Here is a 26,457-nt window from a genome sequence, read left to right on the forward strand (position 1 = left end):
AAACTCACTGAGCCTCCCATTCCCCTCGACACAATATTGTATCTGATATGAATGATCATATTGTACCGGAATTACATTTTTTTAAAGACTAAAAGTTTAATATGGAATAAAGTCCAGCACCAGTAATGTTAACCAGTTATAATAATGATAAACTGTTAAGAAAAATAAAAAGCAAAACATTCTTGCTCATTTGTGGGAACAAACATTTGAAGACTGAAATAACTCATAGAGACTTTTTTTTTCAAACAAACTTACCTTACTTGTAATAAAGCTGGTTCTTTTGGTCTCCAGTCATCACAACTTGAAAGTTTACCGGGTTAGTTTGTGGAAATCTCCTTTGGAAGTGAAGTAAAAAAGCTGTAACAGTCAACATAATGAAATAGTGTTGATTAAAGCTACTGTATATTTATAATAGGACAACCCACTTAAAATACATGGTACATGATTGCCATTGTGCATTTTACAATATAGATATTGTACCGGTACACTGAACCAAAAGACACCTTATCTTCACTCATGGGAAAGGCGAAAAAAATAACAAGCAAAAAAACAACAACAAAGAACCACTAATACAACCTCTATTGTACTGCATATGTAAATTAATGATTGTGATATGGAAATTTCAGGCCTAATTAGACACTATTAATTTACCTAATTAGCTTCATCAGTGGTGTTTGAGTTGAGTATTTGTTTTTGTTTTAATGCAAAGGAATGTAAAGGAGACCCTGGTTGTTTTCAATGGGGTTGGGTTGTGACTGATTGTCCAGCTTGGAGAGTTTAATCACCTTTGACTCAGTTCCAAGGTTCACCATCCCCAGTCTCTGACCTTCTTCCAGTCAGTGGAATAGTGACTCACCAACAGCAACAGAGACAGAATGCTCAGAGCATGGAACAGCATTGGCCCTATTCACACAACACCAAGTAGATTCACATTTCATGTTTATCTTTTGTTTTTTATTTCTTTTAAATTTTTATGATGTATGCAATTACCCTGTGTTTATTTTTCTTCTTCCCGATAAGTCTGTATAACAGTGCTTTCAACTGAAGCTACTCTTCAAGTCTACTGCCACATAGATAGGCCTGTATGTAATTTAGGCTGGATCAGCTAGTATCTTTTACAGCTTGACGGCTTTTAACTCCCACTTTGAATGGAAAGACAAGGGCTGGATGTGAACCACAAACTATACAGTTCAAAGACAGCTGCCTTTCCATTTAGCTAAAGAGCAAGCTCTGTAGTCGAGAGGTAAGTGAGGGTCTTATGGTGAAGTCAGTATTATTAACTCATCAGCTACTAGGAGGAGATCCATTGCAATGGAAATGTACTAAAAACAAGACATTCCCTTTCTCAACAGGCTTCCTTCCATCTTTAGTTTATAATGATGCACACATACTGTGCAGTTTACATTCAAATTCAACAGAAATGTACTGCTATTGTTGGAGCCAACATTATACAGCACTTTAGCCATTTAAATACTGCATTCTGAACAACAGTACTGAGAGGTGTGTGTGTGATGCTGTATTGTCAGTGGTTAATAAAAATAGATCCAGATGCTTATTTCCTTGCTAGAGGATCCAATTGAGCGTGAGGGGGAGAAGAGCTGAAGGGCTCCAGGGAGAGATTAATGGGAGCTCTGCGGTCTCTTTAGAACTGCTTTGGGATTGTGCGGCAGCGATCTGCAAGCTGTTTAGACATGAGATTCATTTCACTCAGAGGTTTTATTGAACTTTTCCTTACAAGGAGCGGAGTGCCACGCTTTAACACAGGTTATGGTAAAAGAAAAAGAAGAAAAATAAAAACCTTCAAACATGTTCCAATGGCTGCAGAATCCATTCCCTGTTCCAACAGAGAGTCATAGATAGGGACAGGGCAGTTTGAGGCCGTGATGTGGTTTCTTTCAGTGGACGGGGGCACAGTGTGCTATAGAGTGGACTGAGCTCCAACTCCTGGAGAAAGAGAGCGGGTATCTCCTGAGCGCTCTGCTCCGCTCGGGAACGCGCTCATCAGCTGGCCGATCAGGATTGGCATTGACAGGCAGGGCCGAGGTCTACGGCAGCCTTAGGGCTGGTTCAGTTCTGTCCTTGTAATTTACAGGAAGGACCAGGGGGTTGAGGTAAGGACAGCTCCAGTAAAATCAGTTCTGAAACAAACGTCACTCGCCCTCCTGTACTCCAACAAGCTCCAAGCATCAGAAAGTTTAGACAAGCTCCAGTGCACACAAAATAATTATTTTAGTGAGCTCAGGAAACTTCATTTAGTTCACAACTTGTGTTTAGTGATAATTACGAATTAGAAAGTTACTGTAATTCACTTGTAGCATACCTAATTGGTCAATATCATGTATCAAGTATCTGGGTGGTCATTACTAACTGTGCTTGACAATTTCAAATACTTTCACGTATTGTAAGTGGAAAATTACAAAATAAAATAATTATGCACTAACGAAAATGTTACTTAAAGTAGAATTGTTGTTGTCTTTGTAGAGACAAGGACAACATAAATTCTACTTTAAGTAGCTACATAATGTTTTTATCATAATGCATCAATTACATTGTCAATAACTTGTTCCATATACTGGTTTCATACTAAACTGGTTAAAATTAAGAGCTAGTTCAATAAACCAATTGCAGGGAAATCCAATAGTAAACTCATCCAAAGAAAGAAACAATCAGAAACGAGAGGGAACATGCTTTATAATGGACCATTGCGGAGTCTCTTGAACCAGAATGGCCAGCTCTGATCAATTTAAACTGGTCTTGGTCATTGCAGAAAATTGTAACAGGATAGCACAATCTAGATCTAGACAGCCATTGCACAGACTTCATAATCTCACTTCTGGAAATGGAAAATGGATACATTTGTATATATATATATATATATATATATATATATATATATATATATATATATATATATATATATATATATAAAATAGATGATCTTCAGTGAATTACAGGAGAATAATTCCATCTAGGGTTTCTGTGACATCATAAATTACAAGACCAAAGGTCAAGTTTATAAACTGTCACAGAAACCCGAGATGGAATTGTTTTCCTGTAACTCACTGAAGAGACCCATCTGTTATTTGTTATAATACATGGATACCCTTGTGATGCTGACAGGGGTTCTATGTCGTTATCCGTTAGTGCTTCAGCTTTATTTGGATGATTGCCTTTACCTTGTTTTAATTTCCTGTTTCTCTGAGATACGAATGTACCAGCTTTATATCTTTTTTTTTAACATATTCTCATTTTGTTGATCATTTCTGTACTGTGGGTGTTGTAGAGTGATTGAAAACGAGACATTTTGTGTTTGAGTTGAAAGTGATGGTCCCGAGGAGCCGAATGGGTCAAAGTTCAAGTATATTTTCCTCTAGAGGAATTATCACTTTTTGACGTCACTACTGTGGTATTATGCCTTTTTTACGAATGGCTCAGGATGCAAATATAGCCTTCATCCATGTATTATATCTATAAGGTTTATCAGATTGTACTCAAAAGTAATCCACAAATAGCTCTAAGCTAGGAGTTTGGACAAGATCCATTCAAGGTAGTCTTTGTGTTTACCATATAGAGTGTGACAGACGGACAGATGGATGTGATCAGTGTATAAGAGTTCATATTTTTAATAAAAATTCAAACCTGATTTTATTAGGATTCCTTATTAGAGCTCACAGTACTGAAAGCTGGTATAGATGTTACAAAACCATAATGTGCCTTCTCTGCACACTAACAAGCTCCTGCCACACCCCATCGTTTCCCTCTGCTGAATCTGGGCACAGCAATCCTGACCTGTACAAACCATGCCAATTAAACCCCAGCCAAAACAGGGCTAGCCAGCAAAGTGAGGGGCATCACGTCACATCCTCCCGCCATATGTGCCTGCAAAGTTTCAGCCACTTTCAGCGAGGTGTTAAACAGCAGAATGTGTGAGATTAAGTGAGCATGTTATGGTCACATGTAATTGGATAAGGATGCACATGACCAATTGAGACCCAGGTTATACTTACTGCACGGCTCATTTCAACATAGTTTCAGCACAGTCCCAGCTCTCTGCAGCTGCTTTGAAAAAGCAACCTTTTTCTGAAAGGTTTGTGGCTCCCTCTGGTGTTCACATGTTTAATTGCATCATACTTTAACCTACAACCATTTATCACAGAGTTAAACATGTGTAAACGTCTGGCTGTATTGGGAAAACAGCCTGATAGTACTATTTGGATGAGTTCTATAGAGGCCCTGGACTTCAGATGGACACTGACTCCATCTCACAAGTCGCAAAATGGTTCAATAAATTTGGCAGATGAATTTGCGTGGGTGAGCATTTAGCAATCCCATTGGATTAAATGGTAATTTAATAAAAAATATTAACTTTGTTAAAAGTCAGTGGCTCTTTGAAATAATCTCCATTTTTAAATGTACTTTAAAACAAGGAACTGGACATTTGAGATTTTCTCAGCCATATATATAATGTTTTTGGGTTTTTTTCTTGAAAATAAATTTGGTTTTGTTTCAAAGCAACACATATTATTCACGGAGGAGGTACACAAAGCTCAAAGTTGTTTGACACTGGTTGTGTCCGCCAGCATAGGCTAAAAGCATTTACAGCAGCAATGCACTCAAATACACAACACAAACAAAGATATCTTTAATTCAGTCTAACGTTTATTAATACTGGAATCACCACCGTGCATTGTGTTACGTTAGCAGTGAATAAAGTTAACAAATTAAAAGGATAAATACTACAAAAGAAAAACTTTTACTTGAGGGGAAAGCCTTGGAAAAACAAAACAATAAATAAAACAAAATGAGGAGAAATGCTAGAAAACAACAGCACCAGAAATGATACACTTTTTTGTACAAAAACAATGCACACATCATATCTCTTCACGATAATAAAAAAATGTATTATTAATAATAATAATAATAATAATAATAATAATAATAATAATAATAATAATAAGAATACTTTTTTTATTTTAAACATGGCAAATGTCAAGTTTGGAGACTGTGTTTTTAGCTTGTTTTCAGTAGTGAGGTTATGGGGGTACCACAGGGATCAACCAAACATACAAGAAACTAATCAACAAGTACCCATTGACTACCTTTGGCAACCTCATTAGTAACATATCTAGTAATTGTACACTGAAGCAACCTTCAAAAAGGTTTTAAATAAGAAAAATTGCAACAACCACAACAACAAAAGAAGATAATATTTCTTGCTTTGATTGGATTTAGTTAAATCAAAGAACAGTACTGTATATATGAACAAAGGTTAGAATAAGGCTGTTCGTATTACATTCTGAATAACAACGGGATTCCCACCATTGTAAAGTGTTAACACAACTTGTTTGTTTGTATAGATTTGAAATTGTTAGTGTTGGCCCTAAGGTTTAGTGCACGTCTAGACAGCTACAGATCATTTCTGGGTTTCAATGTATTTATTTATTTTCATGTATTTACATGTCTGGATAAACCACTGTGAAGAAGCTTTTTGTTAAACTGAACTTCATGAAACCTACATTTATACAAAAACAGTGTTTAACAAGCTGGAGCCATACATTACAGTGATGTAACAAGAGGAGGAGCCTCCCGCCTTTTAACAACAGGATGTGGTCACATGTGCTCGTTATATATGTGTGGACACGGCAATGCACTAGCAATGGTAATTAGAATCTGTGCTATTTACAATATGACAAGGCAGGAAAATGTAACTGCAGGCTGCAAGGCAGTGAAAGCATTTTATTTTGTAAACACAAAAATAATTCTGTGACTCCCGGAAACTCAGAAGAGGCAAAGGCTTAAGTGAGAAGAATAAAACTTACAAGAGACTGAAACAGGAGCTTCATTTCTATGCATTTTCTTTTCTTTTTAAATAATGTGTCAAATTTATGCCAGTAACTTATGTAGCATAGAAGTAAATTCACAAATCACACCAAATCTTTTAAGACATCAAAAAGAAACATTGTACATTCTTTTGACCCTTGCTTTTGACATTCTAGAAATTTGAATCTGGAAAGACGGTTTAATAATATTTTGAAACGTTCATTCCAGGAAATATATACAGCATTTTTTTTTTACCCCTAGTACCCTTAAGCAAGTTCCATGTTTTTTGTTTTTTTTTCACTTCTAAAACTATTAACAGTGTCTGGCTTTCCACCTATAGAATTATAACCTTATTTATAGACAAAAAGTCTAGCGTTTACCTGAGTACAGAATGAATACAAACAATCATGTCAAGGCTTGAGACGTAAACTATAATAGCACCTCCAGCCACAATCTTAAGACCGCAGGACATCAGACACGAACCAGATTAAACAAACTTCAAATCATTGATCTGGAATGGCAGTCCGGGGAGCTACAGCACAAACCTTCTTAAACTCTCAGTAAAATCTGGACTAAACAAGCAGTTACCACTCATAATGCACACAGGACATCCATATCAAAATCTGCAAAACAAAGTACTGGATAATGCATTATGCACCGTTATTCGTTACATGGATGCCCAGCTACTTTTACTAGGGATACCTTCCATATTTCTACATGGCCTCCCAATATTAATTGGAAAGATGTCCCTGCACAACCTTGTTCTCATCCCTGGCCAAGCACTGAATTGACATCAGAACTGGCAGAAGGCACAGGTGTCGTTGTCCATCAAATCAACAGTACGAAAGTCACTCTTGAAATCAGGACTTAAAGGATGTGTTGCAGTAAGAATACCTCTGTTAAGAAAGGGGAACACGACTAAAAGGCTAAAATATGCACAAAAACACAGCAATTGGACTATGGAACAATGGTCAACGGTGCTTTGGACTGTTGATGGATGGACGACACCTGTGCCTTCTGCCAGTTCTGTTGTCAATTCAACGCTTGTCTTCTTTCTATTCCTTAAGGATATTATCTTCAAGTATTGCTCATCCTTGTTAGACAGCTTTTTGGGTCTTCCAGTCCTGGGTTTGTCAATTACAGATGATGTTTCTCTGTACTTGTTGATTATGCTTCAGATACCACACCTTGAAAAATGAGTGATGCAAGCTATTTCACTCAATGTTTTTCCTGTAGTAGAAAACACTAGTTGAGGCTGTGGGTAAATTGTTGATGCTCATAATGCATCAGTGTAGAAAAATGCAACATGTTTAAGACTTTTGCACAGCAGTGTGTGTGTATGTGTGTGTGTGTGTGTATATATTATATATATAGAACTTATGATAGGGTGTAACATTAACATGGAACTTGATTTGGGAACTTATCAGATCAACCCCCATTGCATTTGTATCTCTTGACAAGGCTGAGTTACGACTGGGTTAAACCAAAATTAGAGCACCGCTATGCCATGTTGTTCTCTATAGAGACCTGTTACATTACGGCATTATAGCGCTGCTATATTTATGATAGTGGTGCTATAAATCTAGAAGTAAACCTGTGATCTCCTGTGTATCAGCCTTCCCAGACCTGGAACATATCAGCTTACACTGTACAGTTTCACCTGCAATACATCTTTAACAGAAATTCATATATGAAAAATATACAACAGTTGTAGTACTATTATTATTACTACTGTATTATTATTACTTCACTCACTTCAGCTAAAAACACATTTCTCTGTGCTCCCCTTAAGACTTGACTTTTGCTTTTTTTTGTTCATTACTTCTAGACAATATTTTTTGCAATGCGACTTATACAATTGGTGTTCACTTTCTTCATTTATATACAAGGTTATGACCTGTGCTTTACTTTATAACTACAGATGAGAGACTGCTGGCAGCTGGTGAGGGTGGGAGAGACTGAAATGTGATGTGGTCAATGAAGCTCCCCCCCAGCCCCAACCCCCCCCCCCCTTTTACCCAAGGATATTACTTACTGTTCCAGAGGTTAGAGATATGTTTAATGTGCCCTCTTCTGACATGGTCTCCTGCAGGTTATTATCGGATTATCAGTTAAGCTATTTCCGTAACGGTACAGTGTATTCTTTATTTATCAATCAGCTTATGTGTTATACTAATCAGAGTTAAAGACATGAATCGGCTGTATATTTAGATTTCTATTGTTCTTTGAATGTTTCAGAACAGGACATGGCATGGCTGACACATGGCCAGCTCCCACTGTTACAGTAGGAAGCATTCCAGCTTGTGCCTCCTTTACCCTCCTCCCCTCCACACTCTCCACAGAGCGGAGCACTCACTCATTCCTGAGGTCACTGTGCTCCCAGTTAACCTGATATCCCCTAATCACAGTCCAAAGCACTACACTGCTTCACCGGGCCATCTTCTCTATACACAAGTAACACACACTTTATTCCTAGTTTCAGACGGTTCAAAATATAATTTTTAATAAAACCACTAACAATTTGTTAAAAAAAAAAACCCACACATGGGCAAATGAAATTTGATAAAAGTGCTTCAATTACTCTATATGGTTTAATAACTTCGATTTCACAAATCATATATGAGGGTAGACCACACCTTAAAGAAAACATATTTTGGTCTTCTTTATCCCTGAAACCCCAATCAAAAGTCAATGTAAGCACTACTGGTACCATAATTTTAAGATGCAGAGCCATGGAGTTTTCTTTAAGTTATATACAGAAGATACACTGAACAGCAATTGTTATTCCATTTTTGTTATTCTATTGCACTTTACAGATTCCCAGGCTATGTTTAAAACCACGCCTTGATCGCACAGCAGCACACCAGCCTGCCCACCATTCAGACAACTCCCTCTCTGCCTGACTTCCTGCATCTCCTCATCGTGACTCTTTCCTTCACATCCTGCTCTCTCTCACACACTCACCTTAAACTTTCCAACACAATGTCCCGCTGCAAATCACTGCCAACATATTTTCATGTATTCATTCATGCGTCTATCACACTATCTAGCGAGGGAAGGTCCCACAAGGTGACACACATCTCATTCTTAAAGGATAGTGACACATTTTGGTGTACCATGGTATTAATCCCCCTCTCTATTGTTATTCCTGTGTGGGTGATTTTATTGCTTATGCTACACTGAAACCTGGTGGTAGATATATGAACTACAGCCTGTTACAAATGAAGTGCTGTTCCCTTACTCATACTACAGTCATACCTGTATCCAATTTGTAGTAAACAAACACTTGGTGTGTTTAAATACATATCGTGAAAAAAACAGCATTTTGCACAGAAATGTTTCTGTTAATGTTACAATGATTTGTTGATTGTTATGGATGGACATGTTTAAATGTTGCATGATGGTTTTTTTTTAATCTTTAAGAAAAAAAAAACCCACAACACAAGACTGTTCCACACCTTTGAGCCAGCCAGCTACACAGACAGACAGAAAGACAGAGAGACAAGGAGAGTGTTACCATAGAAACAAGCCTACAATGTGAAGTCCATAAGGGTGGAGAGGAGCGTTGAAAAATGGCAGGCAATGATCTCAGTGATCAGTCCCTCTGCCTGGACCCCTCCCAGGCTGTCTGGGCTTGGGTTGGTGGGGTGGTTGAGGGCTGTAAGTAGAAACCAGGCTCCCCCACAGTATCTCAGTGCCTCGATACAGTCAAAACATCTGGTGGTGGCGTAAATTAGAAACGGTAAAACATGCGTCCGTACACGCTAAGGTAGCGGCCCAGGTCTTTTTTTATTTATTTCTTTATTTAATTATTTTTTTATTCATTTATTTATTTTTTTATTTTATTTTATGTACTCATTTATTTTTCATTTTTTTTGTACTTGATGAGTCTGTGAAGTGTGAATTGTGTGTGCGGGCCGCGGTCATCACAAAATCCTGGGCGCTGACCTGTCATTGGTGAGCGTCTTGCGCAGCCGCACGCCCCTCCGAATCGCCACCAGCATGTCTCCGCCGGAGGCCGGCTCCTCTGCCATGACGGGGCCCGGGGGCGGGGCCATGAGGTCATCTCCGGGGAGGGAGGGGAAGGGGAACTGGCCCTCCCCCAGGGCATGGGCGCTGGCCACCAGTTCTCCAATCTTCTCCACCAGACTGTGGCGGTTAGCGGCGAGCAACTGGTCCTCTTCGGAGGTCAGGACTATGGGAGGGGGAGGCTGGGCGTAGACACTCATCTCCAGCCCCGCGCCAGAGCCCCAGGCTGTGTTGGGGAGGCTGAGGCGCTTGGGAGAGGCCTTGACAAAATCCATAGCGTTGGGCGACGTTTCGTCGGAGTAGAAAACACATTCCTCGCTGCCGACCCTCACTGGAGGGCCTGTGTAGCCCGAGGAATCGGGCACCATGGGGGGCTTGACCGGCACTATGGGTGGGCGGATGGGTATGGGTCCAGCATTGGACAGGGTGCGCCTCACAGAGGGTTTGGTGGAGGGGGTGCGGCGGATGGTGGCCACCCCCGGGGTCAATCCACCCCCTCCCCCTCCCGGATGCCCACCCTGGCCGGCGGCTCCGCTGGGCAGGCCTGCAGTGCTGGCTGGCCTCTTGGTCTGGATCATACGGCGGTAGTTCTGAGCGATGTTGCTGTTGCGGGGGATGGTGGAGGACCTGTCGAACTCGCTCTGCACCTCCCCCTCCACGTCCCCGTTCACTGAGTAGCAGTCGTAATCCGAAACTGTGGAGGGGGAGAGAGAGGAGTCACAACTCTTCAATTTATTTCAGGTTTTGAGCACTGTTTTCAATTTTTAATTTTTTTTTATCTAGACAGTTCTGTAAACCGTATTATTTACCGCACAGCTATTACAATAATCCCTAGATCAGTCCCTTAAGCTTTACTAGGAAGGTGTAGTGGGTTGTGCCGGAGGCGGTGCTGTCTGTTACCTTGCGAGGGGATGGTGTCCTCGGAGCAGGAGGGGGTGGTGGTCTGGGTGCTGTAGCCGCTGGAGTACTGCAGGGAGTCACGGCTGCTCTTCTGGTGCTCCATGCTGAGCCCACGAGTCAAGACCATGGCCAGATCACTGGCAGCTGGGGACACCTCCTCACCGTGCTGGAGTATAGGAGGGGGTGGGGAGTGATAAGAAAACAGCATTGAGATGTTATAAGCATGCTGTGCCTCTCTGCTTTTCTTTGTCTTAAACTCCACAGGGACATACAATAGAAAGTGAGTTACATAAATCCAGAAATAAATAATACATATACACTGTATAAGAGCCAGTACGCTGGAGAAGTAGGTCATCCATCTGCACAGCGTAGAACAGTAGATGAAATTCCCATGCATAGTTTCATCAAAAATAAAACTTAAGAAACTGTCAACTAAAGTGGTTCACTAGATACAGTGCAGCCATCAGGAGACCAACCATTCAGCAGCCATAACAATCACAATTCACCCATAACTAAACTTGTGCTAAGGAATGCCCATACCAAGTAACAATTGGGTGAGTGCTCCACATTGCTGTATACAGCTTAAACACTACTGTGTTATTTTAGATCCTGGTCCTCATTTTTTGCACAGTTTTTTTCATGTTTGTGTTTTACAATTTAATTTATACATCAATGGGAAGCAACTTGTTCACAGTAAGTGCGTGGGACTTATTTTAGAACATCAGGCTGCTAATAGCATACTGGTGTGAGTGAAAGTGCTGTTACCTTGGCAGCGATGGTGGCTGGGGTCATCCTGAGCCTCTGGGCGTCCTCTGGGTGTATCCCAGGGTACACCTGGTGGGGAGGGGCCAGCTCAGATTCTCTGTGTCGCTCGGCTGGCTCCTTCCTCCGCTGTAACGTGCTGACCATTGGCTGGTCATAAGGGCCCGGCTTGGACCAATCCTGACGAGGGGGAGGGGGTTACTTAGAGACAGACAAGGGAGCAGCCTATCAGAGCGCAGGGACTAGTTATCCACAAGGCCCCCGAGTTTGGCACCTCAGCGTTTGGGTTACAGTGTCCCATGAACCTGCCCATTCTGTCCTGTCTTCCATCATGGTGACGAAGTGTACCCTCAATTGAATCACGCGAGATCAGCTCACAATGGTTTGGGATTGTTCATTGATAGAAGCAGGATCCAATTTGACATTGATCCCAGCTGTTATTTTTACAAATGCAATTCTATCCGATTGCTTTTCATATAACATCGCATGTGCCACGCTAGTGTTTCCTTTGGTCTGTCAGAGAATGCTTAAATATTGCCAAACACCTGTTTTGTATTGCACTAGATGTCCTGCAAAACTATCAATAAGTTACTGTGTGCCATTAATTTGTTTGCTTATGTATCTCGATACGCTAATCTAAACGACTGCTAATTGCACCAAGAAAATAGTACAATCATTTTTCAGTAAGTCCTTCATTGCTACAATGTATGCAGTCGAATCGATTTTTTTGAAAATCTCAAAAAAAATGGTTTGCAGATATAAAGGGGTTTGCCGTATTTACAAGATCTGTTCAGTTTAGCCTAACTCTTATGCACGGAGTTCAGGTCACCAGTGACGGAAGGAAGCAGCTGGTTTTAAACAAGCGATGAAGTGAATGAATAAATGAAAAGATGGAAAGCAAAAACAATCAGCAAAACCAAACCAAACAAGCGTTAGTTCAAGAGATACAGCAAAAAAAATAAATAAATAAAAAGTGCAAATGAAAACAAACCTTCCAGCAAAGAACCATTGATGAGGGAGTGTAAGTGTCGGTTCCGGGGGGGCGATTATGGGGTGGGGGCACAGGAAGAATGACAGAGAGAGGCCGGATGGAGCCAGTGAGAGAGAGAGCAGGGCGGAAGGTAGCGAAGGACGAGCCGAACTGCGAAACGGAAAGACAAAACAATCAGAGCAGGCACGGCTCAGGGCAGCCCAGAGACAAGGACCCGGGGCCTTGGTGTGGAAACCCCTCTATACAATATACAGTAAGGTGGGAGTCTAAGTGGCATTACTTACACTGTATTCACACAGCAGCAGGCAGTCAAATAAGTGTATGTGGTTAGGTGGCTAATTGTGTAACTTTATACTACAAGAGTTTCTTAAAAGGTTAAAATCATTTTATTCCACTCTGGAAATTTGCCTGTGGTTGGACAGTTGCTTCTAACTTAAAAAAACCATAAAATATATCAAATTAAGTTTTGCATTTTAGTCACATTTTGTTTTGTGATGTTACCTGCTTGTAATTACACATGTAGTGTCATAGTAATGATCCAACAATATAATCAACACCACTTAAAATTAACCCTACAAATTGTACACCACTTTCCCAGCACAGACTGCGTGAGTGAGTGATGATAAGAGAAAGGGATACACTGACTGGGGACTGCAGAGCAGTCTCCATAAAGGGCACCTCCATTTACTTCCGTTTGGCTCACCACCATCCTTCCTTTTACTCAAAACAGACCCCCCCCAACAGAACTTACCAAGGTGAAAGAGTGTGAGTGGGACAGAGCGTGTTTGTGAAAGAGTGTGACACAGAAAGTGAGTGTGTGAAGGAGTGAGACATAGCAAGTGAGAGAGTAAGACACAGTGGCTGTGTGTCAAAGGGTGAGACGGTGAGTCGCTGTGTGTGCGTGTGTGAGAGAGAGTGTGGGAGTGAATTCACCTTTTCTCCCCCTGACCAGGCCCCGGCGGTAGAGGTTGAACTAACCGAGGTGGGAGAGCTGCACTCGCTCACTGACTGACAGGTCTCCGAGGCTTCAGAAGAGGCAGAGCTCGATGACTTCTGCGGAGAGAAAGAGAAGGGTCACAGGCCCAGGAAACACTTCTCACTTCATCCAGAAGTCAACTAACTGGACAATATTTTACAGTATACAAGAGAATATTTGCATATCAGGCTAATTCTGGTGTGTGTGTGTGTGTGTGTGTGTGTGTGTGTGTGTGTGTGTGTGTGTGTGTGTTTTATAATTTGAAAGCCGATCAAATGTTGGAAGAGTTACAGTGCTACCCAGAGCATCTATATTCTGGCACATTTACTTCAACAGTAGTGAAAGTGTCATCATCACACAGAAATGCATTTGCATACATAGTGGCACTAAAAATAAATTTTGACTAAGGGTCAAAACTTAAGGGCTTGATGCATAAAAACAAGTGTTTTTGCAAAGTGTGTAATCTAGTTCTAAAATAGCCTCGCTTTAACAAATGCCTTCATTAGTCAAAATTTTGAAGCCTACATTATTTTGAAGTGAGTGCAAAATGCAAGGGGAATAAAAGAGCAGTATAAAACTAGAACAAAAGAAACAACTCACTGTTCTGAGCAGTTTAGAGCTAGTTTTAATACGGTTTAATTCAAACTACGGGCTTTATCTATGTGCTGTGAGTTCTGATTGGCTCTGTTACCTGGCTTGTGATGTCAGAGGGCATGGGCGAGGGCGGCTTAGAGTAGATGGCGGCATCCTGCGAGATGAAGCCCGAGTCATGAGAGGAGACGCTGCTGAGTCGCTGGGTCCCACCAGGCGGGGGATGGGCCAGGCTGCGGTATCGATAGGACGAACTGGGTGAGTGAGTCTGAGAGCCACTGGAGGAGCGAGACGCACTACTGTGGGTGCTGTTTACACTGCTGGGAAGCGGAGGGAGAGGGGGGGAGGAGGGAGAGGACAGACAGAGAGAAACAAGCAAGACGGGAGGGGGAGGAGAGAAGAGACAGAGAGACAGAGAAACAAGCGAGACGAGAGAAGAGAGAGGAGGGGGTAGCGAGGAGAGTGGGGAAGAGAGGAGGGGAAAGGGGAGAGAATAAGGGAGCAGGGGAATGGAAAAGAATGAGGGAAATGATAGGAGCAGAGAGAACAAAAAGGGGGAAATGGAGGGGATAATGAAGTGTGGAAAAAAAATAAGGGAGGGGGATGACAAATATGACAGGGAGAAAAACAAGGGAGGAGGAGAGGAGATGCAAAGAGGAGGGAGAGGGAAATAAAGGATTGAGGAAGAACAGGTGAACACAAGGGAGAGAGGGAGAAGGGGGAGTGTTGCAGGTGACATGGGAAAGGGTTAAGAATGGAATGGAGGTTTTAGGGGTGAGGAGAGATTTTAGGGTAGGGGGTTGTTAGACAGACAATGGGTTGGGAAAAAAGCACGGAAAAGACAAATTGAGACGGTAAGAACGAGAGACTGGCAGACAGGAGAAGAGCAGACACATAGCTCAAGGACCTGTCACTTTTAACCTGTGACCTGTCGTACAGTCCTCCCCATAGCAACAACAACAACTTTAGTTCAAGCATTTATAGTTACCTAATAACTACAGTATTGACAGTAAAGTCACACAAACTCAGAGAATTGAACAGCAGTTGTTTTGCATATGGGTCTTGAGCACAGACATAAAGACAGACAGACAGACAGACAGACAGAAGGACAATCAGACAGGCTGATACACTCTCCTCACACCTGCTCTCAGTGGCATCGCACACCTCCCTCAAAGGATTTCCCAACTCCTACCCCCACCCCCACTCCTTTAAAACAACTTCTTGCTTGCTCTTTCTCCTAGTTTACAGGTTTGGGATTCATCTCCTAATAATTAGGTTATTCCTTGCCTTCAAAACACACACTTGTTCTCTTTTTCTCTCTCTGTCAATCACACGCTCTCCCTCTCTGTCGCTCCCTCCTTACCTGCACATGCTGGATTTCCTGGAGCCAGAGCTGCTAGGTGATGAGGGAGGGGTCTGATAGGACCAGCTGTAGTCCGAGCCCTTTAGGTCCATGATCACCTGAAACACACAGCACACAAACACCATGAGCCATGAGCAGTGGGGTTGAGAAGCTCAGTGGTTGGAGTGCTGTGCTGCAGTGTGGAAGGCAGCAGAGTGCTAGGTTGCAATGTGGAAGGCAGTGGGTTTGACTAGCTCAGTGGTTAGAGTGCTGGGCTGCAGTGTGGAGGGCAGTGGTGTTGAGTTGCACAGTTCTTTGCGTACCTGCTCACTGGCCGGGGGCAGTTTGTGAGGGTCGGCGGTCAGGACAGTGAGGTCATCAATTATGGCCTGGAGGTGAGTGATCTCTCCCAGCATGGCGATCTCTCCGTTCTGAGGAAAAGAAACACGTTACCCTCCACGTACTGAATCCAGGAGCTCCACCTAACAGCTCCTCTTCCCCTCCAGCCTCTCCCACTCCAGTCCCCTCTTTCCTCTCCCCTCCCCTCCCATTTTAGTAGCTCTCCCTGCCCCTCTCACCTCATAGTCTCTATCCGCCCACACCAATATCACTCCTCCCTCCCCTTCCACTCTCCCTGCAATGCTCCCCTTCCAATCTCCCATCTCCTGTTCCCTCTGTCTCTCCCTGCTTCCCTCTCAGTCTCTTCCACCCTATCCTCTTTCCTCCTAATCTCTCCTATCCCCTCTCTCCTCCCCGTCTCTCCCAGACCCCAGTTCACTCACCACGACTGGCTGCAGGAAGCCGATGAAGGTGCAGAACCTTCCGCGCTCCTCCACCAGAACCCTTCTGACCGCCTGCTTCTCTGTCTCCTCCAGCAGCAGGTACATGTCATTGACATCCTGCAGGGCACTGTCCAGCTGGGGCTGCAGGTCACCCTTACCTGGAGGGGGAAAAGGGGAGGAAGGACAGAACAGGAGAGGGGATAAAAAGAGGGAGATAAGAGAGCAATAGGGATAAAGGAAAGAGGGATATGATAGGAAAGAAGAGGTATGAAAAAAAAGAGTTAGAATTGCTCAAAAAAAAAGTACCAGAGTTGATCACCACAAATACAAAACAAAAATTATATTAAAAGTGCAGGTGTGGAATTCACTAAACCCAGCTGTGAAACACTAAAAACAGAGCAAACCCTCAGATGGGGCACAATGGTGTCTGTGACCATGCAGGAAACAGGAGACAGAAAGAAACTGGTGAGAATGAGCGAGCGAAGAACAGAAAGGAGAAAAGAAAAAAGGGCTTCCCAGCACCAGTGAACGTGCGTCACAGAAACACAAACTCTAGAGCCAGGCTGAATCGCGCAGGGTTCTACAGCATGCAAATCTACATGGAGCCAAACACAGCAGTTATATGAGGCGGGCCTTGAACTAAAGTGGTCTAATGCAGGCAGAATAAGATTTGGTTATGAAAAGAGATTCATGTAAAGTAATTATCTTACATATCTAAAATCTTACCATATGTATATAAAAAAATACTTTTCAGCAATGGCGACTGCCAATACTAGTGCAATTCAGCGTGATACCTGTCTGGCAGACACACATTAAAACCCTTTTAAGTAGAGGGGATGATTATCTATTCTCAGATACTAAGGTATTTAGTAAGAAAAATCATTTAAAATAAATGCTGAGTGCACATAGACCACAACTAGACTTAGAACCTCTGTGTTATCAATATACGGTTAAGCAAACAAAAGCAAGGTCTCAATTACTCTGTACTCACCTAGGAGTTCTACAAGTGGAATGTGCGGAGGAGAGAGTGAGAGAGAGGGAGGGAGAGAGAAAGAGAGGGAGAGGGATGGTGGGAGGGAGAGAGGGAGAGGGATGGTGGGAGGGAGAAAGAGAGAGAAAGGGAGAGGGAGAGAGATGGTGGGAGGGAGAGAGAGAGAGAGGGGGGGAGAGGGATGGTGGGAGGGAGAGAGAGAGACAGGAACTCAATGTCAGGGTTAGTAAAGAAGCCATTGCAGGATTACCATGGCGCAGTGCAGCACAAATCTGGTGCGTTCGTGCAGTCTGCAGCCAGCACAGCAAGGCAGGGGTAACTTCAGAGAGACGAGCTTGAGAGCAGGACAGGAGCAGCCGGATTACAGCAGGTTTGGACGTACTCAAATAGGTTATTTTTTCCCAGCACTGTTTTTGTAAAACCCCTTCCTTGTCTTTGTTTTGGGCTTGTACTTAAACAATAGGTGACAGCTTGTGTAATTTCCTAATTTACCAACTCGCTATAAATCAGGACATTGGACATCAGACTACTGCCATAACAGGCCGAATAATCGCTCATAAATACAGCTTTATTGCTCTACAGTAACGTTTAGTGAATTTCATTTTTTATTTAATGTTCTTATATTATCTTTACAGCAGAGATGGATCATACACAAATTATATGCTAGCCAAGGGCAATGGTTGTCAAGACTCCCGAGTACCATATTTGCAGTATAAAAATAGACGTTTGTCTATTCTGAAGATCTCGGGTTGCAGCAATGAAATATCTTCAAGGACTTATCGGTACATTTTGTTCATGTGTTGAGTGGACTGCTTGATATAGGTATTCCTTTTTTATCAAAAAATACAGTTTTCATATTCCATGGTGACATTAGAAAAGGGACATAACATAAGTATGAAATGGCTCTGTATTTGTGAATGTGACCCAAGAGGAGTGCGCTACACTAATATAGGCACATGAGCATGTAATTAGACAGCAGTGGAATGGAATAAAATAACCATTCCTGATTGGGCCTCATTGCTTGATAAAAACCCCTTGCCCTGCTGTAATCTTTCTCTGCCGGTGATGATGATGCAGTGCAAAGTCAGACCTGCAGGTGGAGACGTTGCACAAACATCTCACTAATTCATTTACTCCCTCTCGGTCTGTTTTTCTTGCTGTGTGAGTGCCAGAGTTGACAACAAACCACTTGAGGAATATTTATACTGACAGGGGCTCTCATTTTCGCTGACAACGCCGGCATTTTACTGACCTCAGACACATGACAAACTGTATCCAGTTATTGCACTTGTATTCCAAAGGGTAGTTTTTTTTTTTTTTAACATCAAATAGGAAGTACATGTGGTCCCTTAGTATGCATTTCCATCTTGAAATACAGCACAGACTATAATTCCAGTCACCTTAATGAAGCAGCCAGTAAAACAGTTTCTCTTTTAAATAGATGTGAATGACAGAAGCACCTTTAATATTTATCCAGCTCTCCATTATACAAAAACTGCTCAACCATAGAGGGATACCACTGTACCTGCAGTAACAATCAACCAGTTGTTATTCCAAGCACGTCGGCTATTATACATGAATATTTTACGAATTAGAGGCATTTTCTTGTTTCCAGTCATTTTGGAACAATGTCCACAGCATCAGAATGCATTTCTCCCAATGGAATTCCCCTGGCCTACCTTTCCTGGCCTTCTTCTGCAGCTTCAGTGTGTCCGAGGATTTCTTCTTGATTTCGTGACGGGCACGTTTGTACTCTGAGGAGGAGAGGAGGAGGAGGAGGAGGAGGAGGAGAAGGAGGAGAGATAGAGAGAGATCTGAGCAACTGTGTGGGAGCTCTGTAAAACACCCAGTCTTACATTTTTTTCAAATCAATATTAGAATATTAAGCTCTCAGCATGTGTCTGTTTTGCAAAATCCTTGCTTTTTATAAATAAACCATGTGCTGTAAAGGATGTAGAAAAAACAATGTGTTAAAAAAGTCTGGTCAGGTCTTATTTTGATCATTTGATTATTTCTCAATAAAATGATCCTTTACACTCACTCACAAGCACCTATTCACACATGAAAAATGCATATCATTGACACAAAATGAAAAAATACAAACTTCCATTTATTGCAACAAAAAACGACCCACATACAGTGTCTAAATTACTTTAAATAAACATAAAACAGACAGACGCAGAAATGCGAGACGCACACAGCCTAACAGAGGGACAGGCACGAAGAGAGCGGGCAGTGAAGAGGGCACCTTTCGCATGGTCCTTGTCAAGCTGAGTGGCGGTCTTCTTCCAGTCCTCAATGCGGTCCTGCAGTGGTGTGATGAGACTCTCCATCAGGGCACTGCACAAAAGGAGTCACAATGATCACAACCAACACAACTCAGCAATGTGCCTTATTATCTCCAGGGAGTGCTAGGAGGGAGGTTCTTTAGCTGATCAGTCCTACTCCACCATACCCTACCCTAAATCCACTGCATTCCTCCATTGGTCACCAATTATGTTGATGCTGGTGCTAGAATCTTGGTTGTTCCACTTTTCAAGTTAGTCAGTAGCCTCTACACACCCCAACTGTAGAACTCTGATGTCTAATTGTAAATCAAAATGTAGATCTCTAGTGTCTTATCATTAATGACAAGCTCAACTTGGTTTATTTTCTTCCTCTAAATAAAGATTTTGGTTATAGAGGTGTACATGTTTAAAAGACAGCAAGAGTAAAAACAGAGTGGATCAAAATTGTCCATTTAACATCCAGACAAAAAAAAACAGAAGAATAATCTTAATACCATGATGCCTGGAGGATTACTAGGGCAGGCATGGAATGCTGGAACTAAACTGCATCATAAGCTTTGAAAGTCAGATTTAAATCACAGGTAAAGCACAGCCATCAGATGTCTTCCAGACATCAAACATCTACAGTGTTTGTTCACTTAAAAAAAAAAAAAAAAAAAAACGGTTTGGAGGCTGGCTTTTTCCAACACAAAATGAAATGCATTGTCGCCATTCTGTGTGACAACCTTTTGTTCTCACTGATAAACTGAAGAACATTTTACATGCAGGTAACATGCTCTGTGGCTCTGTGGGCAGTAATTGAATGCTATTTGGAATATATTTGAACTCCCACTTCACCTGCTTCTCCACTGTCTTTTTGTTATATAACCATAACCCAGTTTTTAAATTTGACCAGTGTATCTTTTCCCGTGTCAGCTATGTGAAGAGTAGAGACTGGTGAAAAGGAGACTGTTTATTTTTATAACGGACTCACATCTTGCAACACACGGTTAAGATGTCAACACTCAAAGAGTCCAGCCTGTAATTTACTCCTATTTTGATGAAAGGACAAAAATATATGTTCAATTTTACAAAACAAAAACCGTAACTATTTTTGTCGAGCTGAAGAATGTGAAATTAAGGTATATAATTAAAAAAGGTTGAGTATACATGACAACAGGACAAAAACATATTTTCTTACATACAGTATATTTTGGTAAATGGGACTTCAAGTCCTGTCAGTACATTAAGAATAAGACTTTGAGGTCCCGCCAGCACTGAAAGGGATAACTGAAGGTCTCGTAAGAATACTAACTTGTTTCTTTCTTGTTTTAGAACATGGGTTATTTGTTTAAAAAAAATAGCAGTTCATTAAAAATACAAGATTAAAACCCTTTGACAATAGAACCCACGGGAGAGTAGTAAGCAGCTCTCTCTCTTACTTGGTGAAGTGCCGCAGTTTTGCCTCGATACTGCGATGCCTCATGCACATCCGGGTCAGAGCTGAACCGATATCTCTGGTGGCGCCTGGAAAGAGAAGACATACAAGTCAGACTGTCATTCCAACACTGGCCAGCAAGGGACAGCATCGCCTTAAAGACCAAGAGATGATTTAGAGCTGAGCAACTGGGAGGCAGTGTAGTCTAGTGATTGGAGCTGAGGAACTGGGAGGCAGTGTAGTCTAGTGATTGGAGCTGAGGAACTGGGAGGCAGTGTGGTCTAGTGGTTACAGCTGATAGACAGGGTGTCAAGAAACCTTTATATAACTGGAGGCTTAGCACTAGTTAAAGCAAGTCTCTTGATCTCCTCATGCTTTATCCTTTAACTGGGTAAAAGCAACAGGCCCACCCTGAAAAGGAGACGAGACAGCTCTGCCGGGCTGTGCTGGGTAGCTACCTGTTTCTTTGAAGGAAGAGACACAGATCCTCTAAATGGATCCTCTCTGTCACTGTCACATTCTCAAAGCTCTGGTATTTCAAAGGCTTGACATCTGTGAGGTTTATAGAGCACCCCCTCCCCCTCCCTCCCCCGACCAGCAGACACACATGCACAGCACTGCGACTGAACTGAATTGGTACAGCAAAGAGAAAAGGAGAATAGGCTTCTTGCGTGGTTTAAATCCACGCTTTCATAAGAAAATGCTTCTTGGACAGGGCAGCAGCAGTACAACCTCTACTGATTTGAAAGAATTCGCTGTAGGTTTCTGTGTGTATCATTTCTAAATGAAAATCATGTATACTGAAGAGTATATGTAGACACACTGTGCATACCTGTGAAGCTGGCTGGACAGAATGGAAACCAACATAACCTAAACAACAACATAATACTCCTTGAAGTCCCTACAGGGGTGATTTATAGATCCCCTTTTATTAACATTCAAAATATAGTGGGAATAGGGTAATATTAAAGACCCTCCGCTCTTTGTATCATTATAGAGACCACATACGTTTCTGAAGCACAATGTATTTGCAAGCCAGCCTCTTAAGCCAGTAAGTGATGGGAATCCAAATGCAATTACAGCCCCCTACAGTGCAGTCCAGCAAAGAAAGCGCTGAGGACCAACATGGAGGAGAGGGCTGATCCATAGTGTTGTGGCTTCAGGGGCTTTTTAAAAAGTGAAGAAAATAATTCAGAAGTGCAAATTGCAGCTACAGTAAGAAGGAAAGTGGATTTTAAAACCTTTGGGAGTGCACCTTTAGTATTTATACCATTCTGTTTTAGAGAGCCATCAACTGGACTGCTCCTTCGAGAGGACCCACTAAAAAGCATGTAAATGTTATTAAATATTTACTAAACCTAAGCTGTCCAATTTAGCTAACCCACCACATTCTCTATAAAGGGTTATTTAACACAATCCAAAGCCGTGAAAGCAATCACTCTCCTCTGCTCACTCTCACACAGCCTGTTAGAGTAAATGGAACATCTCTTGTGTTACTATAAATCTGCGTGCCTCTGCAGCTGTGTGTGAGTATGTGCGCAAGTAAAGTGTGTGTGTGTCTGCCTCAGTGTATGTGTGTGTGGGAGGTGGGGGGAGTGTGTTCGTGTGTGTCATTGTTTCACTGCCTTGGACTGTGTTAATTAATCTTTATGTCCTAAGAAATATAGGGGCATGCAAGGACAGCTCCCAACCCCATCTGGTATGTGTCTGGGGGTTGTTAAATTGATGTCCTTATTTCTAACACTTGGTTGAAACTGCGCTGAGCCAGGCAGGCAGACACATGTACACACATGGCAAGGCTGGAAAGCGATTTTCTTTCGAGACAGCTGGTAGCTAAGAGCCTAATATTAGACATTGGCAATCGCTATTTAGCCGTCGTTTGAGTAAACAGCTGTATCGAACCAAAAATGGAATTAAAAGCCAGCAAAAATAATAAGAACCTGGCCCTCTCCAGTGAGCGTATTTGCCAGCCATCTATCAGACGCTGTGGTTTGTTTACCGTCACCTCCTTGCACGGCTCCCACAATGCACCGGGGCTGGCCAGGCAGGGGGGATATTGATTTTTCTCATGACATTTGGTCAGCCTGAGCTTCCCTTGTAAAGGAGGCACAGAGAACCTGAAACAGGGAGCTTGTTGCAGGGTAGCAACAGAGAGGCTGGCATCATTATTGTGTCTTTACAGTTTTGATGGTGACAGCATCACATCACATTATTAAAAAGCACCGATTGGTCAGTTTTACAATATTGCCATTATTTGCCACATGCTGAGATGGCAGATTAAAGCAGCCAACATTACCAGCATAAAAACAAACATTCACTACACAGCAATGAAACCTGGCTGAGGAGGCACTTGATGATAGATTCTAGGAATAACACCATAAGGCCTTAGGGAGAGCTGTATCCCACAGCTATGCAATTGGGGCAAATGATGTTCTAATACTAGAACCATCTCTTTCAGTTCTCATAATTTCTTAGATTACACTTTATTCCCTTTGTTACGAGTAAAACGGTCATAACAAAAAGCTTGTATAATGAAGGAGTTCTTCAGTCTCCGTGTTCAAAGGCACTGGACTAGTCTCAATGGTAAGCTGGTCTACATATATATCAAGCTGGAATTAATTATTTATTTTCAGATAACATGGAGATATTTTCAGATATTCCAGTCCCAGCAGGGGGCACTACTAGGCAGCGGGGTTCAGAGGTATTACTATTATATACAGAAAGCCTTGGCCATAAAGACAACTCCTCCGCATCAAAGTTAAGAGGGGAGGCAGTAATTATGGGCTAAAGTATCAGTTCCCGTGCCGGAGGGATGGCTGCAATTTTAATTACAAGCCGCTCTGTGGGGTACAGGTTTAAATGAGAAGGCTGCAGAAGTCCATACGGTCTGGGGCAGATAAAAGACATGACCCCCTTTGCACAGGGTTAACCACCTTCAGCAGTACCTGCTGCTTTCTCTTGAAGTTCAAAACCACTGATTACAGTGTATATCCTTTATGGAGCTGTAGGCACACAAATCGTATTTTAATTCAAATCGATAGGGCAAATGGGTCTCAGTTGCGGATAAAGGGAGCAGTAGCAGTGTGACCAGGCAGGCAGTGATTTATAGGTGGGCACCCCAGCCCTGCCCCCATCCAGGAGGAAAAGGAACTCCCTGATGGGATATCCCTCCATTCAGCCTTCCTTGCTCTGCCTTTCCTGAGAACATGCTGTTTACAGCACTGTTTCCTCACACACCATTCTTACAGGAACAATGCACGCTGGGACAGCCTGCTGATTTATGACCAAACAAGCTGGCACCATGGAGCGTTTGTGTGTGTGTGTGTATGTGGTACTGCCCGCGTACAAGGGTTAGGAAACTGCACTCTGCCACTCCCCAGCAATAGACCACTGCCTCCCGGTCACTCAGCGAGTTCATCTAACTCCAAATGAACTAAACCTACACCCAGATTTGCTTCTGGTAATTGTGCTCATGCGCTGATCAAATCGAGGTTCTTCACTAGCTCCCTATTGTCAACAAGGAACAGCAACTATCGAAGAAGCACAATCCACAATATTTAGAACTGGTGAATTCGGGGGCCACTTGCGTCTCCATGTCTCTATACCTTTAGGACCCGGTGCAATATACGAATGTTGATGCGTTTGCAAAAATCCCAGTGGCACAAGAATTCATTCCCCACAGAGCACACCTGCCATGCACGGACACTGCGACATGCTCAGAGCAGAGGGTTGTTGTGCAGACTGGCTCTCCTCAGTTCAGTGAGGAGAAGTTCCTGGATAGGGACGGAAGGGTGGTACATTAAGGTGCCATCCTTGGCACTGTGCCTAGAGCTTGTTTACTCCGGTGCTGCTTGCTCAGTGGTCCCCTGGGAAACACAGAAACGCCCAGCAGTTCCCAACAGTGAAACTGCTCCCATTAGATTTCACTGTTATCATACAAATAAATTAGACCAAAGGCTTTGGTGTGGAGACCCTTACAACCGGTGAATGCAGGCTTAGTTAATGCTGCACAGATTTACACAGTTTAAACTAAAATGTATGTAGTTAGTTTATATGAAGTCCACTGCACTGGATTCATTTGAAAAATACAGCACAGCTTTATGATCTGCAATAGTTCCCTGTATGGTGCTAGTCAATTAAACTGTCAGATACAGAATGTTGCTAACACACGATTGGATCTAGTCGCAGGGAGCTGCAGTTTAAATGAATCCTCTGAAAATGTGCCTTTTGTGTGCGTGCGCGTGAGGCAAGCAGCAGCCTTTATGCGTGCTGTGAATGCTGGGGTGGGTCTGTGTGTTTGCAGTGCCAGGGAGCCTGGGGTACATAGCATACAGTATAGTCTGATCAGGCTCGTTCCTCCATTGCCATGCCCAGCATGTTTGCTTCTGTCAGTGACAGAGAGCGATACTGTAGTATGCCCTCTAAGCCAGCACAACTCTCTGAGAAATCAATTCCCAGGCAAGCACGTTGCCGTGACAACGCTGACCCCGACTTTCTCTATGTCGGCAGTTCAGTTGGCAGGCTCCATATTGGAAAGGATTCCGGGGGTCTTATCGACAATAAGAGTGGACCCAACATTTTGCAGCTTTTTTGAGAATCAAAATTGATTATTTTGCTGCGGAATTAATTTAGCTAAATACGCTTAGATTCTAAGCAGATTCTTTTTGCATTTTTGGAGACATTTTGCCATCTCCAATGTGTTTTTATACTAAACTGTATACACTGAATGTTTTTTTTTTATTCTTTATTAAATAGAATCAGGACTACTCATTTGTTGCACTAATTTGCATCTTGTACCAACAAAAATGCTACTGCGAGGATCACTAACAGTAATTTACTTCAGAGTAACCTCTTCCCATTCTATGTTTACAATCAGTGTGGTCCGATGGCGGTATGAAGGGCTTTAAGATACTTTTTGTGTTGAGTGCATCACAGATCAGTCCAAGCAGTAAGAGATGGAGTCTGCTGTTTGTCTGCTTCACAGACCCTTTTTAATGTGCCAGTGACATGAGCATGCCAGTGACATGTCCAGTTAAATGTGCTGATTTTTTATTTTTTTTTGGGGGGGGGGGGGGGGGTTGGTGCCCTGGGGGTTGCGTTATTCCGGACATGGCTGAATCTCCGCACTGAATTCCAGCTCTTTTCTGAGAGCGCTGAGGCGGAAAGCAATCCGCCTGAACTGTGCACGTCCCAGCGATCTCGAACAAACCCAATCACTTCGAATCACTGAATATTTTATACTGGCTGCGTTCCTTTCTCACTGTTAATGTACACTGTTTTGGTTTTTTTTGGGTTTTTTTCTCTGCAAAATCTCCAAATGGAAGAAACTCCATTTCTGGGCTATATGTTTCAGCCCTACTTAATCTCCTTTTCTCTCTCTCTCTCTCTCTCTCTCTCTCTCTCTCTCTCTCTCTCTCTCTCTCTCTCTCTCTCTCTCTCTCTCTCTCCATGCTTTTTCTGGCCTTCCCTCTAGAGTGTTTCCATAGCAACCTAGAGATGGAATCTGCAGAGGGATTCAGAAGCAACAAAAACAGGCCATCAGCTCTCTCTCCTCGCTCTCTACACCTT

The 26,457-nt window shown here is 42.5% G+C and overlaps 1 protein-coding gene across 8 annotated transcripts in view; it reads right to left on the reverse strand.

Moving 5' to 3' along the window:
* Positions 1 to 4,641: 4,641 nt before the first annotated feature.
* Positions 4,642 to 26,457, reverse strand: part of LOC117425741 (protein MTSS 2-like) — a 46,700-nt gene continuing 24,884 nt past the window's right edge. The window contains exons 4-15 of one of the 8 annotated variants that reach the window (XM_058993804.1): positions 20,894 to 20,978; positions 19,433 to 19,524; positions 18,864 to 18,938; positions 16,194 to 16,351; positions 15,735 to 15,842; positions 15,433 to 15,530; positions 14,170 to 14,386; positions 13,481 to 13,555; positions 12,503 to 12,652; positions 11,515 to 11,691; positions 10,750 to 10,915; positions 4,642 to 10,543 (exon numbers count right to left, since the gene is read on the reverse strand). In XM_058993804.1, coding sequence (XP_058849787.1) covers positions 9,747 to 10,543; positions 10,750 to 10,915; positions 11,515 to 11,691; positions 12,503 to 12,652; positions 13,481 to 13,555; positions 14,170 to 14,386; positions 15,433 to 15,530; positions 15,735 to 15,842; positions 16,194 to 16,351; positions 18,864 to 18,938; positions 19,433 to 19,524; positions 20,894 to 20,978 — 2,198 coding nt within the window. In that variant the 3' untranslated portion in view covers positions 4,642 to 9,746. Of the gene's footprint in view, positions 10,544 to 10,749; positions 10,916 to 11,514; positions 11,692 to 12,502; positions 12,653 to 13,435; positions 13,556 to 14,169; positions 14,390 to 15,432; positions 15,531 to 15,734; positions 15,843 to 16,193; positions 16,352 to 18,863; positions 18,939 to 19,432; positions 19,525 to 20,893; positions 20,979 to 26,457 lie in introns of all 8 variants that reach the window. The other 7 variants (XM_058993805.1, XM_058993803.1, XM_058993808.1 and 4 more) reach the window with 7 other exon arrangements.

The sequence above is a fragment of the Acipenser ruthenus genome, chromosome 20 (genome assembly GCF_902713425.1).
Source record: "Acipenser ruthenus chromosome 20, fAciRut3.2 maternal haplotype, whole genome shotgun sequence".
Taxonomy (NCBI): Eukaryota; Metazoa; Chordata; class Actinopteri; order Acipenseriformes; family Acipenseridae; genus Acipenser; species Acipenser ruthenus.